Source organism: Myxocyprinus asiaticus, chromosome 24, assembly GCF_019703515.2.
Source record: "Myxocyprinus asiaticus isolate MX2 ecotype Aquarium Trade chromosome 24, UBuf_Myxa_2, whole genome shotgun sequence".
Classification (NCBI taxonomy): Eukaryota; Metazoa; Chordata; class Actinopteri; order Cypriniformes; family Catostomidae; genus Myxocyprinus; species Myxocyprinus asiaticus.
The window spans coordinates 36,409,333-36,425,484 of NC_059367.1; the positions used below are offsets into that span (position 1 = coordinate 36,409,333).

Sequence of the window (16,152 nt, forward strand, 5' to 3'; positions counted from 1 at the left end):
TATGCAGAACAACAAAAGATGTTTTAATGAATATTGTGGTCCATCTTTTCAATACAATAGCATTTGTTACCATGAGCGTTTTATTCATATTCTTTATAAGTCAGTCATGCAGGTTTAGAATGGTGTCTGTGAGTAAATGATGACAGAATGATCATTGTTGGGTGAACTATTCCTTTGATGTGTGAACTCAACTCTGTGACCTGTCAAAAGGCAATATTTAAGTGTACTCTATATGATTGGTCAATAGGAATATTAAAAGTGTATTGATTCATACTCTCTGTGAATGTTGTCAGAGTTTAAAAGGACGGCCTCCTCCTGCCCCTCTGTTTGGTGATGACAGTGATGATAATGATGACCTGGACTGGCTGGGCTGATATGAACCCTCCAACCGAGTGTCAAGTTGGCCAGATAAACTCCGACATGGGGAACTTGTGTTTGTGTGAGCACAGCTGGACAGCAAAGGACATGGGACTTAAATTATGGGTTCTCTGATGTGATCAGAGAACAGCAACCATTAATAGATGACTTCCTCCCCAAGACCGTAAAGGTATTTGAGTGATGACCTTCATGGAGGTATGGACTGACTGCTGCTTCCAAAACTGCATTTTGATATTCAAGCACATATAGCAAAAAGAAGTCTTAGAAATCATCTCTAAAAAAAAATCTGTATTCCTAATACTGTAAATCATAACCATTGATTGTTTTTGTCCTTTTTTTAAAAAAAAAAGTGTGTTAATTTATGATTCAATGTTCCCTTCTTCAATACGGGGGTTTCATGCTTAATACTGACAACGATAGCTTAAATGGTTCTTAATATTTATAAATTGTGCTAACAGCAACCAATTCCATATTAATAAAGTAAATATTAAATAAAACTGGTTACCTGTCAGTTTCTTTTTACATTTGGATTTGTTCCATCAGTTCATACTTCAAAGGTGAATTGTGTAATTTCTACACCACTAGCGTAACCAAACGGAATTGCAAAAATAATACATTGTGGCACAATTCAATGCAACAATTTAAGAATGGTTTACAAACCATTTCCACCAAAATTTGCATTTCATGAATGAGACCCAAAATGTTTTGAGACAATTGTCAGGTTTTTGTCCCTAAAACACTTGTTTAAAAGTAATTCAGTTTGACAATTTATGCAAGAATGGCTTCATGAATAGTTTCAACAGAAATTAGCATTTCAAGAATGAGGCCCAAAATATTTCTCAAGACAATTTTCAGATTTTTGTCCCTAAAACGCTCGTGTTTGGGGCTACTTTCTTACGCCACATATTTAGTATGTCTCTTAAAACAGCCCAAGCAGCCATTACTAGTTTGCAGAAAATGTGGCGGAGTGATATGGAAATGTAATGTGGTCAACAAATTTGGAACTTAAGAACATTATAAACATTCCAAGGTGTTGTTTTGTCATTTTCTACAAACCGATGAGAATCAAGAATTCAACACAGTGGTACAGTGGTTAGTATTGTCATCTCTTAAAGTAGTTTCAAAAAGACTTTCTTTTAATATTCTTTCTACATAGGAGATATGTTAGTGTGTGATGTTACCACAGACCATAAATAAACCTTTAATAAACAGTTTCTTATTGCTCATTAGGACAGAGCAAATTTAAACAATGGTCAGTGTAATGCATGTGTTGCAGTCCTGAGCTCCCAATAGATATCATAAGACATTCAGTTAGTGTTCATATTTTCAAATATAAAAAAAAAAAAAAAGCTTGCTGTAGACAAGTATGTGTCTCTTTAAGAAATCCCACCACCAGTAAATGCTGATTGGCCAACCAGTCCATAAGAGGAGTTAACAAGGACAAAAGCTGCAATCCAGATTAAAAAATACACTTCATAGTACCACTGTGTAAACATCAGAGAGGATCACCGTAGGTCAAGCATTGATACAGTGCCTTCTGTGATTTTAATGTGGCTGCCATTCTGAGGAAAAACAAAGCAAGCACAAAATGGACATTTCATACTGTCTGCTTGTTATGGCCACAGTTCAAGCGTGGCATTTCCAGTATAACAAATTATCAGTTTGCTCACAAAATGTATTGTAAAAGAATTAGCTTCTGAAAATAACCAGTATATATATATGTCACTTACTGTAAAAAGAGGAGGCTCTTTAGGATGAGGATGAAAGCCTTTCTGCGTACAGGTCGAGATCTCCTCTATGCCGTAGTCTGTCAATCTGAAATAGCCAGTTCTACCATACAAAGTGCACACATGTCCAAACCATTAGTATTCAATATAAGTAACTTGTTAGTGTTGTTCTTCTCACTAATGTTGAGTGTGCAAATACTACACTGCAGTTACACAATATCTTAGACATAAATGCAAAATATAGACTTTGTGTTATTTATTATTAATGACTTGTTAATGATTAGGTGAGGTCTTACTATTGTCTCTCTCAAACATTGTTGTGCATTTCTCAGAGTTCCCAGACTTTTTGAACAAGAGAAAGTTCCGTTCATTTTATAAGATGTTTCCAGTCGTTTGTGATAACTGAATAAGGATTTTGTTTTTGATTAAAAATAATTTTGATTTAGACTGATTGATTGATTAATGGATCATTCAGATTGATTTGTGAATAATAAAAAAAAAGGATTGCAAACAAATATCTTTTGATGACTTTTAAAGTTTAATCAGGAAAACACAAAAAAAAATAACTGATATGTCCAGGTTTTCCATGACAGTGAAACCCCTGATTTATATTTTAAAAAATCAGACTGAATGAGCCACACATGACATTTATTCACTAATAATGTGCTAAGCCGACATCAATGCAACACTGCACTTACTCGTTGAATTTGGGAGAGCAGACGATGGCGATGGACTCTGGCAGCATCATTTGGTAGGAGCAGTGAGTGTGCAGGTCTACACTGGAGAGGAAGGCTGTCTGAGTGGGGTGGGTCTGTGGAAGAAAGGAACAGTGACATCTGAACAGATCTATTTGTATCCTTACCTCTGATCTATTGTGCTGTTTACATCATGTACTTTGCAGCAAATTGAATATAACATTTCAAAGTGAAGGCATAGTCATTCTAATAGCTAGATATTTGAATAACTCCTAAAACTAAAAACCTATTTATGTATATACATTTTTTTCCCCCAAAAAAAACTTTTACATCCCCTTGGTTCCTAATATAGTGTGTTGCCTTCTTGAGCATCAATGAATGTTTGCACTTTTTGTAAGAAAAAAAACACTTGCCTTAAGGTCAGTTGTATTAAATATCAAAAGCTGGATGTCAACATAATATAGCTACTGTTGAGAAGTAGATCTATATATTTTTAATTCCTCCATGTTACTCTGTGGCCAGGGCAAGAGGATTCTACAGTTTTTATAACAGCGGCCTCTAGAGGTGAAATAAAAACAGTAACTGACACCTTGTGGGGATTTGCTGTATGTAAATCTTTCATCATTGACACTATTCATCCATATTTTTATCCCCACTTCAATGCATATTTAGTTATCTTGATTAGATAATTAAGTGTTCTAAATTGAAGTAAGGGCATGCAAAGAAAAATGTATCTGGAAATGTGCTCTGCACACATATTGTGTCTCCAACTTCATTTCTTTTAAATAATAATAAACCTTATTCCACATTAAACCTCATCTGGTGAATATATGCAACAAGCTTAATTTTGTAAATAATTAAATAATTCACCCAAAAAATGAAAATTCTCTCATAATTTAGTCACCCTCATGCCATTCCAGATGTATGACTTTTTCTGCAGAACACAAAAGAAGATTTTTAAAGAATATTTCAGCTCTGTAGGTCCTCACAATGCAAGTGAATGTTGACCAAAACTCTGAAGCTCGAAAAATCAAATAAAGGCAGCATAAATGTAAACCATATGACTCCAGTGGTTTAATCCATGTCTTCTGAAAAGATATGATAGGTGTGGGTGAGAAACAGATCAATATACAAGTCCTTTTTTAAACTATAAATCACCACTTTAACTTGCACAGTTTTCTTTATTCTGTTTTTGGCAATTCACATTCTTCGTGCATATTGCCACCTACTGGGCAGGAAGGAGAATTTATTTTAAGAAAGGACTTAAATATTGATCTGTTTCTCACACACACCTATCATATCGCTTCTGAAGATATAGATTAAACCTTTTTGGTGAATGGCCACCATTCACTTTCATTGTAGGGACCTACAAAGCTGAGATTTTCTTCTAAAAATTTTCGTTTGTGTTCAGCAGAAGAAAAAGTCATACACATCTGGGATGGCATGAGAGAAAGTAAATGATGAGAGAATTTTTATTTTTGGGTGAACTATCCCTTTAATTATAGAACACTGTAATGGAGCCTCGTCTCCATCATTTCAAAATAAGAGTCCCTGGGGTGTTTTTGGCTTGTTTATAGTTAAAAGTCCTGCATTTATGCAACAAATCTTTTTTTCTTGGTTGGACAATAAACTGCATTTGAGATTTTATTCATTTTGTACTCTTGTAGCTTCTGTGCCTGTCGTAGTAAGGAAAGACCAAGAATGTTTTTTAACACACTATAAATCCATTTTAAAAACGATCGGCCAATTAATTGGTTATCGGCCTTTTCCACCACATTCGTTATCAGTATCGCCAAAATGCACTGTGGGTCAACCTCTATTGGGAAGAACTCAAATGTGCATAAGATGCTGGGAAACCAAAGAGCGTGCAGTACCTGGAGGATTTTTCTTAAGAACAGTGGCAGCTCCACTGCTCAGGACAAAGAAGAGACTCGTGCACAACTATCACCAGCAGTGTTGGGTAGTGTTACTTTTAAAAGTAACTCATTAGAATATCACATTACTCCTTAAAAAAGTAACTAAATTAATTAAAAAGTTACTTTTCATGGAAAGTAAAGCATTACGTTACTTTTGTGTTATTTTTGTGTTACTTTCTCTTCTGCTATGCATTCCATACAAACACAAGAGATATGTAGCGACATTACAGTTCATGCTAGCTACTGTACAACACTCATGTCAAAACAACATACTAAACAAACAGATATTTAGAAAGTAGGTCTTCACAACATATTTATAATAAAGAATCAATAACATGAATATGCATGATTTGTTTTTCCATCAACATCGCAGCCAGTATTAATAATGAAGAATAACCACTATCTTACCTAAAGCAGCAAAGCTCAACACTTGAACCTGCATCATATGTCATCATGTGCTGTGCCCATTGACAATGTCAGAGTCAACTTAAGATGTTTTTCAAAAGTCAGGATAAAATTCAGTGGGGAATGCCGGCCATATTCAAGGAATAAATGAATATTTTTCACTTAAGTCATCTCAGTGCATGCTTGTTTTGAGTTGATCCACGGTGCGTACAGACTGTTGATACAACTTGAATGGAATAGTTTTTAATGCTACCAAAATGCCATTAAAATGTTATGTTTCATGAATCAAATTACTTCATCATAAAACAAAAATGTAGAATATTTTAAGAAATTAAGACATTTTGTCTGTGTGCACAGTCGATGTAGAACATTGCTCGCAGCTGCTGATCCAGAGTCAGCTTTTCTCATCCCATTCTCCTAGTAATGGGGAGCTGTAACAGAGCAGTTCCTCTGCGTAAGTCAGTGAATTGAGTATTTCACCTTATTTTATCATGTCATAGCCAGTCTTATAATCCCTCTGCCTAAACGTGTTTACTGATTTTTTTAATGCAGTGTGTATTAACACATGAATCAATAGTGTTTCACTAAAATGAATGCTGAATGTTAAATGCTTTAAAGTGGAGCAGTTCTGATGCAAACTGATCCTAGAGAAGTAGTTACGGGCAGCTTTAAAACAAAGCAGTTCAGATGCACAAAAAGTCAGCGAACATTCCACGTTGTATGTATCTGTATAATCATGCCATGGCCACGGGAAGACTTCTCCGGGCTGATTCCTGTGCTATATTATACCATGAATATGTGTTTACACATTTTACATGCAGCCTACATGAATCAATCACAAGAAACAAAGTTTCACTTACCCGAATATTAAATTTTTGACAAAATGTTGCCTTATGAGGACACATCTCTTAACTCTTGCTGTAATTGTCATGACAACGGCAAAGTGTACGAAGGCTGCTCATGTAAGCTCCAGTGCACAACATATCAACCGCTGCGAATTATGAGTGCAACTGGATTCCACTCAAGCGTTCAGATTTACATTCCTTTACTAGCAATATTTTGCAGTTTTTAAAACATAAATCTCAGGGTTGGCTAAAAGAAGATTTGTTGTGCTCTGCCTATCGCTGATAAGCATGGTTCATACGCTCTAGAACTACAATACCCATCATGTGCACACATACTACAACTTCACTGTGCATCTCTGGTAATCAAGCCTCACATCCTCTAGAACTACAACGCCCATCATGCACTACATCTCCTCCCCGAAGTTTGCACACGTTTACTCCTGATTTATCGCAATACGGGGAAAGGAGAGGTGTACGAAAGTTACTTATTTAAAAAAATAACTCAGAAATTATGGACTAAAATAAAATATATTACGTTACTTTACTCGTTACTCGAAAAAAGTAATCTGATTATGTGACACATTACTTTTAACGTGTAACACTGATCAACAGCCTCCTATCACAAACCTTACAACCAATCATTGATCATCGAGGATCAGCACACCATATTAACAACCATGGGGATGTAAACTTTTGAACAGGATCATTTGAGTAAATTTTCTTATTTTGTCTTGTGTAATATGTAAATATCTGTTATAAATAGCTTCATCAGGGCAGTACTAAATCAAAATAATATGCAATTTTTATGGTCCCTCTAAAAAAAATTTTTTTTGATAAACATCTTGTGAAGCAAAGTTATGCACACAACTGTGTGTGTGTGTGTGTGTGTGTGTGTGTGTGTAATAGAGTGCTGTGGAAAAGTATTTGTCCTCTTCCTGATTTCTTCTATTTTTGTGTATTTTTCAGACTAAATCGTATTTGATCTTCAAAAGAGATATAACATAAAACAAAGGCAACCTGAGTAAACACAAAATACAGTTTTCAAATATATATATATATATATATATATATATATATATATATATTATTTTGTTATTTTTATTGAAGCAAAAAAATTATCCAACACCCATATCACCCATGTGAAAAACTAACTGCCCCCTTAAACTTAATAGCTGGTTGTGCCACCTTTAGCAGCAACTGCAACCAAACGCTTACGATAACTGGAGATCAGTCTTTCACAACGCTGTGTTGGAATTTTGGCCCACTCTTCTTTGCAGAACTGCTTTAGTTCAGCCACACTGGAGGGTTTTCAAGCATGAACTGCCCATTTAAGGTCCTGCCACAGCATCTCAATCAGGTTCAAGTCAGGACTTTGACTAGGCCACTGCTTCTTTTGAGCAGAGGTGGATTTACTCCTATGCTTTGGATCATTGTCTTGCTGCATAATCCAGTTGTGCTTGAGCTTCAACTCACAGACTGATGACCGGATGTTCTCCTTTAGGATTTTCTGTAAGAGAGCAGAATTCATGTTTCCCTCAATTATTGCAAGTCACCCTGACCCTGAAGCAGCAAAGCATCCTCACACCATCACACTATCACTACCATGCTTGACCGTAGGTATGATGATCTTTTTGTGGAATTCTGCGTTTGATTTACGCCAGATTTAACGGGACCCATCTTCCAAACAGTTCCACTTTCGACTCATCAGTCCACAGAACATTCTCCCAACAGGTTTGTGGATCATCAAGGTGTGTTTAGGCAAAATTCAGACAAACCTTAAATGTTCTTCTGGGTTAGCAGTGGTTTTCACCTCGACACTCTTCCATTTTTAGCCAGTGTCTTTCTGATAGTGAAGTCATGAACAGTGATCTTTATTGATGCGAGAGAGGCCTGCAGTTCCTTGGATGATGTCCTTGGCCTTTTTGTGACTTCCTGGATGAGTCGTCGCTGTGCTCTTGGAGGAATTTTGGAAGGTCGGCCACCTCTGGGAAGGTTCACCACTGTGCCAAGTTTTCTCCACTTGGAGATAATGTCTCTCACTGTGGTTCTTTGGAGTCCCAGAGCCTTTGAAATAGCTTTGTAACCCTTCCCAGACTGGTGTATTTCAATCATCATTTCTGGAATTTCTTTCAACCTTGGAATAGTGTGCTACTGGGTGAGACCTTTTAGCCAACTCCATGCTGCTGAAAAAGTTCTATTTAAGTGTTGATTTGATTGAACAGGGCTGGCAGTAATCAGGCCTGAGTGTGTCTAGTCCAGCTGAGCCCCATTATGAATGCAGTTTCATAGATTTAGGGATTTAGTAACTAAGGGGGCAAATACTTTTTCACACAGGCCCAGTTGGTACTGGATAACATTTTTGCTTCAATAAATAATATTATCATTTAAAAACTGTATTTTGTGTTTACTCAGATTGCCTTTATGTTATATCTCATTTGAATTTTTGAAACAATTTAGTATGAAAAAAACATAAAAATAGAAGAAAACAGGAAGGAGGCAAATACTTTTTCACAGCACTGTATATAATTAAAGTAACATATATTTGTTTTCACAATGGAGACATGAAGATAATGTCATAAAGCAAAAAAATCCTAAAAAAAATAAATAAAAAGTCTTCATTTTCTTGATGCAAAACATATTTTCTTTCTTTTTTTCATTTGGGATGCCATATGGCATAGAATTGATCTTAATAGGTTTTGTGAGGTTCACCCATGTCAAATATACCTCTGTTAAGTTGTGTGATTGTTACTCACATGTATCCAGCCCAGTGTAATGAGGTTGTACTGGTCCTGCACCAAAAACAGCTCTTCCTCATTCTCTGTGTCACAGTAATCTGGACCCCCACACTGCTTCGGCACAATCACGTGTGTCACGGTGAACGTGTTCATATTCTGCAACAGGCACACAAACACACCATTTACAGGTGCATCTCAATAAATTAGAATGTCGTGGAAAAGTTCATTTATTTCAGTAATTCAACTCAAATTGTGAAACTCGTGTATTAAATAAATTCAATGCACACAGAGTGTTGTACAGTTCTTTTAATTGTGATGATTTTGGCTCACATTTAACAAAAACCCACCAATTCACTATCTCAAAAAATTAGAATACATCATAAGACCAATAAAAAAAACATTTTTAGTGAATTGTTGGCCTTCTGGAAAGTATGTTCATTCACTGTATATGTACTCAATACTTGGTAGGGGCTCCTTTTGCTTTAATTACTGCCTCAATTCGGCGTGGCATGGAGGTGATCAGTTTGTGGCACTGCCGAGGTGGTATGGAAGCCCAGGTTTCTTTGACAGTGGCCTTCAGCTCATCTGCATTTTTTGGTCTCTTGTTTCTCATTTTCCTCTTGACAATACCCCATAGATTCTCTATGGGGTTCAGGTCTGGTGAGTTTGCTGGCCAGTCAAGCACACCAACACCATGGTCATTTAACCAACTTTTGGTGCTTTTGGCAGTGTGGGCAGGTGCCAAATCCTGCTGGAAAATGAAATCAGCATCTTTAAAAAGCTGGTCAGCAGAAGGAAGCATGAAGTGCTCCAAAATTTCTTGGTAAACGGGTGCAGTGACTTTGGTTTTCAAAAAACACAATGGACCAACACCAGCAGATGACATTGCACCCCAAATCATCACAGACTGTGGAAACTTAACACTGGACTTCAAGCATCTTGGGCTATGAGCTTCTCCACCCTTCTTCCAGACTCTAGGACCTTGGTTTCCAAATGAAATACAAAACCTGCTCTCATCTGAAAAGAGGACTTTGGACCACTGGGCAACAGTCCAGTTCTTCTTCTCCTTAGCCCAGGTAAGACGCCTCTGACGTTGTCTGTGGTTCAGGAGTGGCTTAACAAGAGGAATACGACAACTGTAGCCAAATTCCTTGACACGTCTGTATGTGGTGGCTCTTGATGCCTTGACCCCAGCCTCAGTCCATTCCTTGTGAAGTTCACCCAAATTCTTGAATCAATTTTGCTTGACAATCGTAAGGCTGCGGTTCTCTCGGTTGGTTGTGCATCTTTTTCTTCCACACTTTTTCCTTCCACTCAACTTTCTGTTAACATGCTTGGATACAGCACTCTGTGAACAGCCAGCTTCTTTGGCAATGAATGTTTGTGGCTTACCCTCCTTGTGAAGGGTGTCAATGATTGTCTTCTGGACAACTGTCAGATCAGCAGTCTTCCCCATGATTGTGTAGCCTAGTGAACCAAACTGAGAGACCATTTTGAAGGCTCAGGAAACCTTTGCAGGTGTTTTGGGTTGATTAGCTGATTGGCATGTCACCATATTCTAATTTTTTGAGATAGTGAATTGGTGGGTTTTTGTTAAATGTGAGCCAAAATCATCACAATTAAAAGAACCAAAGACTTAAACTACTTCAGTCTGTGTGCATTGAATTTATTTAATACACGAGTTTCACAATTTGAGTTGAATTACTGAAATAAATGAACTTTTCCACGACATTCTAATTTATTGAGATGCACCTGTATATGCATTACATACAGTAAATTCATCAAAACACAATTCCTCCATGTCTAATGCATACTCTTGCATTTTCTCAATAAAGAAAACTTCACAATAACTTTCTCAACAATGAAGCAGCTTTATGTCAGTGACAATAAACAACAAAGTCATACCAGTTTCCCACAGAGTATGCCACAGGTTTCCACTGCTCGTATGGTGTTGCTGTTAGCCAGTCGCAGGAATTTACCACAAAGCTCTGCAGGGACAGCTATTTGGCGTAAGCCATCTACCAATGTAGCTGAAACACGGAGAACACAAACACTGTGAAAACCCACTAACACAGAAAAACAAACAAAAACAGTTCTACTTCATAAACCAGCAGCAACATAGAGGCTGCTTCATTTAGATTTTTGAGTAGTAAGGAATTAAACAGTTTTGGTTCCAATTCCACTTTAGGATTCTGATTCCTTTACGTTTCCATTAACACTTGATTTATTTACATGGAAAAAATTTGGACTTTAAAGGAATATTCCGGGTTCAATACAAGTTAAGCTCAATCGACAGCATTTGTGGCATAATGTTGATTACCACTCAAATTTATTTCGACTCGTTCCTGCTATTTAAAAAAAAAAAAAAAAAATCCTGGTTCCAGTGAAGCACTTACAATGGAAGTGAATGGGGCCAATTTTTTACGTTACAATACTCACTTATTCAAAAGTATAGCCACAAGACATAAAGGATATGTGTGTAAACATGATTTTAGTGTGATAAAATCCCGTATAAACCTTTTCTATGTAAAGTTATAGCCAATTTTACATCTTCGTTACCATGACGATGTAATGTCAACAAACCCTAAAACCCTTAAACGACTGTAAAAACGACGATTTAAACAACTTTACAGCTCAAATACATGAGAATTAACAGAAGAATTAATGTAAGTGCTTTTATAAAATTATAAGCTTCACATTTGTTTTAAACCCTCCAAAAAATTGGCCCCGTTCACTTCCATTGTAAGTGCCTCACTCTAACCTCAATTTGTTTTATTTTTTTTTATTTATTTTATTTTTTTTTTAAAGAAAAGGAGGACTGAGTCGAAATTATTTTTTGTGGTAATCAACATTATGCCACAAATACTGTCGATTGAGATTAACTTGTTTTGAACCCGGAATATTCCTTTAAGTTCAGCGGCAAACTCAAGATCTGCACCAAGATCAAGACTGATTTGTGAGACTTTACACTAATTCATTAAAAAGAACCAGCTCATTAAAGTCATTAATTTGAGAATCAGAGTAGGATTTTGCTGGTATTTCTTTAAAAAATTTAACCGTGCTGAATAAGAACTGGTTCTCAATTCCCAACCCTAGTGTCTAGTGAAGTATGAGAGTGATTCGTACTGTTGTGATGGCCTGGTTTAAGTGAGCGGTCAATATTTGGGGGTGCAGCCGGGCTTGGCGCAGTTGGAGCATTGTGATTGGCTGAAGGGTACTGTGGACTCTGAGGGGGAGTGGGAGATGCTGGGTAGGGCACAGGTGGGCCCTGGATTCCAGGAATGAGCAGAGCGTCATCCGGGGGAGAGGCTGGCGTGCTGATATTCTGACGCTCGCCTTGACGGTCGCGCTGCCGTATCATCTCCTCAAACATACTGAACTGCTCCTGTTCCAGCTGCTTTCTCTGCATGTCTGCCACACGCTTTCTCTCAGCCTCCAGCTCTCGCTGCCGTGACAACTCCTGTTCCAGTGCTGCCTGTTCGGCACGCTGCAAAAAACACATTAGAACCATATCTAAGGTTGAGCAAAATTTTGTTATTGTTGTTGTTTTTATTTAAAGGGATAGTTCACCCAAAAATGAACATTCTCTCATCATTTACTCACTCTCATGCCATCCCAGATGTGTATGACTTTCTTTCTTCTGCAGACACAAACGAAGATTTTTAAAAGAATATTTCATCTCTGTAGGTCCATACAATACAAGTGGATGATGACCAAAATATTGAAGCTCCAAAAAGCACATAAAGGCAGCATAAAAGTAATCCATAAGACTCCAGTGGTTTAATACATTTCTTCTGAAGAGATATGATAGGTTTGTGTGAGAAACAGATCAATAAGTATTTTTTTACTATAAATCTCCACTGTTACTTTTTTACATTCTTTTACATTCTGAAAGTGAAAGTGGAGATTTATAATAAAAAGGACTTAATGATCTGTTTCTCACACACACCTATCATATCGCTTCAGTAGAAATGTATTAAACCACTGGAGTCTTATGGATTACTTTTATGTTTCCTTTATGTGATTTTTGGAGCTTAAAAGTTTTGGTCACCATTCACTTGCATTGTATGGACCTACAGAGATGAAATATTCTTCTAAAAATCTTTCTGTCTTAAGCAGAAGAAACAATTCACATGTAAATAATGGCACAACACACACACAAACAAAAAAATAATGACCCAAAAAATTGGCTTCATATCCTGTTAGCGAAATATGATGTCTTAATACACGGCTCTGTGGAATACTTGATCCTGATGAGTCAATCATTGGTCAAACACTTTTGTATAATGACCGCATGCAACTGTATTTCGACCATTCCAACTGCAACCAATCTCCTACACTATGCTTGTTTCAAAATAAATTTAATTTCATGTCCATGTATTTATTTATTTGGCAAATAGCCAAGTACTAAGCAATAATGACCAGATGACTTCACCATTTCTATTTTTTCTTTGGATTTTTGGGTGAAAAATTATTTGATTCAACCTTTTCTATCATGATAATGCTCACTATTCGTGCCTCACCTTTTTACTGAGGTACTGAGCATATTCTCTCTCATATCTCTGCGATAAAAGTTTCTTCAGCTGCTCTGCTTGAGGAAAAGCTATCTCCTTTAGCTTCTGTGTGAAGAACAAGAGCAAAACAATGTCAGCGAGGTATCTGATGCTGGTAATTTGAGATTATTGATCAGCCTGGTGACTTTCAAAGCAAGCTTTTTCCATCTGAAGTTCAAAACCGGGCTATGTTACCTTTAAAGTCTCCTTCTTCTCAGGAATATTAGGGATCTTATATTCTGGATGCTTAGGGAGCTTTTCAATGAAAAGCCTGATGGATTAAAAACAGGGAGTTTTGTAACTGTGCTGGAGATTATGAACAACATTACTGTCATCTGAAGACTAACAAAAGACAAGATGTACTTCGGCTGAAAAAACGAAAAGAAATGTGATCAAAACAGAACCAATCATGTTAAAGGTGCACTCATGTTTAGAATGATGTACACTCACATGAGATGAGTGGCCTAAAAGTTTTTTTTTTTTATTTCTCATGGCAGCCAATGAGATCACATGATCAGCCAGACACTACTCACTGTAACCCCTCAGTAACCTCTCCTGTTATCAGACAATTTGTCTTACAAAATAAGTTAATCACGGCTGACAAATACATGTACGCATAGGAGTAGGAAATAATTACTGAGTGCACCTTTAAAAGGATAGTTCACCCAAAAATAGAAATTCTCTCATCGTTTACTCACCCTCATGCCATCCCAGATGCGTATGACTTTCTTTCTTCAGCAGAACACAAATGAAGATTTTTAGAAGAATATTTCAGCACTGTAGGTCCATACAATACAAGTGAATGGTGACCAAAACTTTGAAGGTCCAAAAAGCACAAAAAGGCCACATAAGTGTCTTACTCCATAAGACTCCAGTGATTAAATCTATATCTTCAGATGCGATGGAGTAAGGAAACAGATCAATATTTAAGTCCTTTTTTACTACAAATTCTCCTGCCTGAAAAGTAGGTGGCGATATGTACAAAGAATGCAAATCACCAAAAACAAAAGAAAAAGAATGTGAAAGTGGAGATTTATAGTAAAAAGGACTTAATTAGTCATCTGTTTCTCACTCACACCTATCATATCACTTCTAAAGACATGAATTAAACCACTGGAGTCTTATGGATTACTTTTATGCTGCCTTTATGTGCTTTTTGGAGCTTCTAAGTTTTGGTCACCATTCACTTGCATTGTATGGACCTACAGAGCTGAAATATTTTTCTGCAAATCTTAATTTGTGTTCAGCAGAAGAAAAAAAGTCATACACATCTGGAATGGTTTGAAGGTGAATAAATGATGAGAGAATTTTCATTTTTGGGTAATCTATCTCTTTAAATGGAAAGGAAAGAGCTAGACACCATTCATAGATCTTCTTACGTGATGTATTTGTTGTAGAGGACGAAGGCATGCTCTGTGTTGCCCTCCTCAGCATACACATGTGCCATGCGGATCATCTCCATACCCGAGCGGAAGTATCTTCGGAGGGGCACTGCTATATTCATGTCCACTGCACTGCCCTTCTTCGTCAAGGCCCGCACCCGCTCCTCTGGGGTCAAACTCACATCCGCATGGTCCAGCATGATGTGGACAGCGATCCAAGTCTAGACCTTCAACACTGTGATACAGAAAGGAAACATTTAAGGTGTCATATAATGGAAAAACATCATTTTCCTTGCTCTTTTGAATAAGAGTTGTATGTGCTTTGTTAGTCCCTCCCGAGTCCATTTATCAGATCTGTTTTTTCTGAAAAACTGGTGGGGCGGGACACCAAAATGGGTCACAGGTCTGTTCTGATAGGGTAACTGACAGTTGGGAAGTAAATACTAAATGCAAATAATAAAATGTTACTAAAGTCTTATACAACTCGTGCATAGTAAGGATAGTAAACTAAATAAGCCTTTTAAAGGTAGGTGAAAATTCTTCCTATTTGTTTTGCTGTTAACATCACAGCCCATGCATCCAATCAAACTCTAATGTACATATTTATATATTTATTATATTATTTATGTCATTACTATCTTAATTTAATATTAGATTAATATAAGTAATATAAATGAATGCCAATTTTGTTTACTTTTCAAGCATGACCACTGAAAGCCACTGATTAAGAAATCGTCATGTTATGATGTCAAAACTATGAGCACATAAACATATGGCCACACATAAATATAGAAGTGTTAAAGGTACACTAACAAAAACAGCCTGTTGAAAAACTAAATTACGACTTTTTAAAAAAAAAAAATTATATGGTTTAAGAAAAATATCAATTGATATGAAGACTCAATATGACAATCTGCTTCTGGCTGGCTAATGTTACATTTATAAACCTTACCCTGATAATAAATCTCGTCTCCTTCCAGATCTCAGTCACATTAGCTGACAGAAGTGCTTCATTGAGTCTTTAATGTATTTAATGTCAATTCATTTCAGACACGTTAAATTGGTTTCTGCGATTGTGTATTTCATTCTTTACGCTTCAGTCTTAATTACTCGCTTGCTTACTTCCTCTTCCTGTATGAATAGGCTGTCTAGAAGGTAACACCCCCGCAGACTAAGTCTCGCGAGAGTATCATTCGCTGTTACTAAGGTTAGGTTTAAGGTTAGATTTAGTCGTAGGAATAACGCTAGGTTTATTTTTAGGTTTAGCGGTAGGTGTAGGGTTTCTGCAGGACTCCAAGTAAACAGTGTGTGAACGTCGTAAGCGGCTCTCGCGAGACTTTAAGTAACCGAGAGGTTACCTTCTAGACACGACCGTCTGTTTTGGTTCCCTCAGTTTATTTGAACCTAAATAGTCTCTGTTTGAACCTTCCACTGACACTCGCGCCTTTACTTACACAATCTTTATCATATTCAGGGTGTGTCAGTTAATGTTTGATTGATCAAACAGTCTTTAGCT

General features: G+C 36.9%; 2 protein-coding genes across 8 annotated transcripts in view; one reads left to right on the forward strand and one right to left on the reverse strand.

The window, feature by feature from the left end:
* fkbp15b (FKBP prolyl isomerase family member 15b) overlaps positions 1-1,849 on the forward strand; it is a 39,984-nt gene extending 38,135 nt beyond the window's left edge. For all 7 annotated transcript variants that reach the window (XM_051654180.1, XM_051654174.1, XM_051654176.1 and 4 more), the window contains one exon: positions 294-1,849. In XM_051654180.1, coding sequence (XP_051510140.1) covers positions 294-300 — 7 coding nt within the window. In that variant the 3' untranslated portion in view covers positions 301-1,849. The remainder of the gene's footprint in view (positions 1-293) is intronic.
* Positions 699-15,756, reverse strand: stambpb (STAM binding protein b). The gene is made up of 10 exons (XM_051654243.1): positions 15,589-15,756; positions 14,634-14,871; positions 13,450-13,525; positions 13,225-13,320; positions 11,828-12,188; positions 10,607-10,731; positions 8,720-8,857; positions 2,804-2,916; positions 2,109-2,208; positions 699-1,940 (listed from the first exon to the last, which is right to left on the reverse strand). The coding sequence occupies exons 2-10, from the start codon at positions 14,834-14,836 to the stop codon at positions 1,884-1,886; spliced, it is 1,269 nt and encodes a 422-aa protein (XP_051510203.1). The 5' UTR covers positions 14,837-14,871; positions 15,589-15,756; the 3' UTR covers positions 699-1,883.
* Between the last annotated feature and the right edge of the window lie 396 nt (positions 15,757-16,152).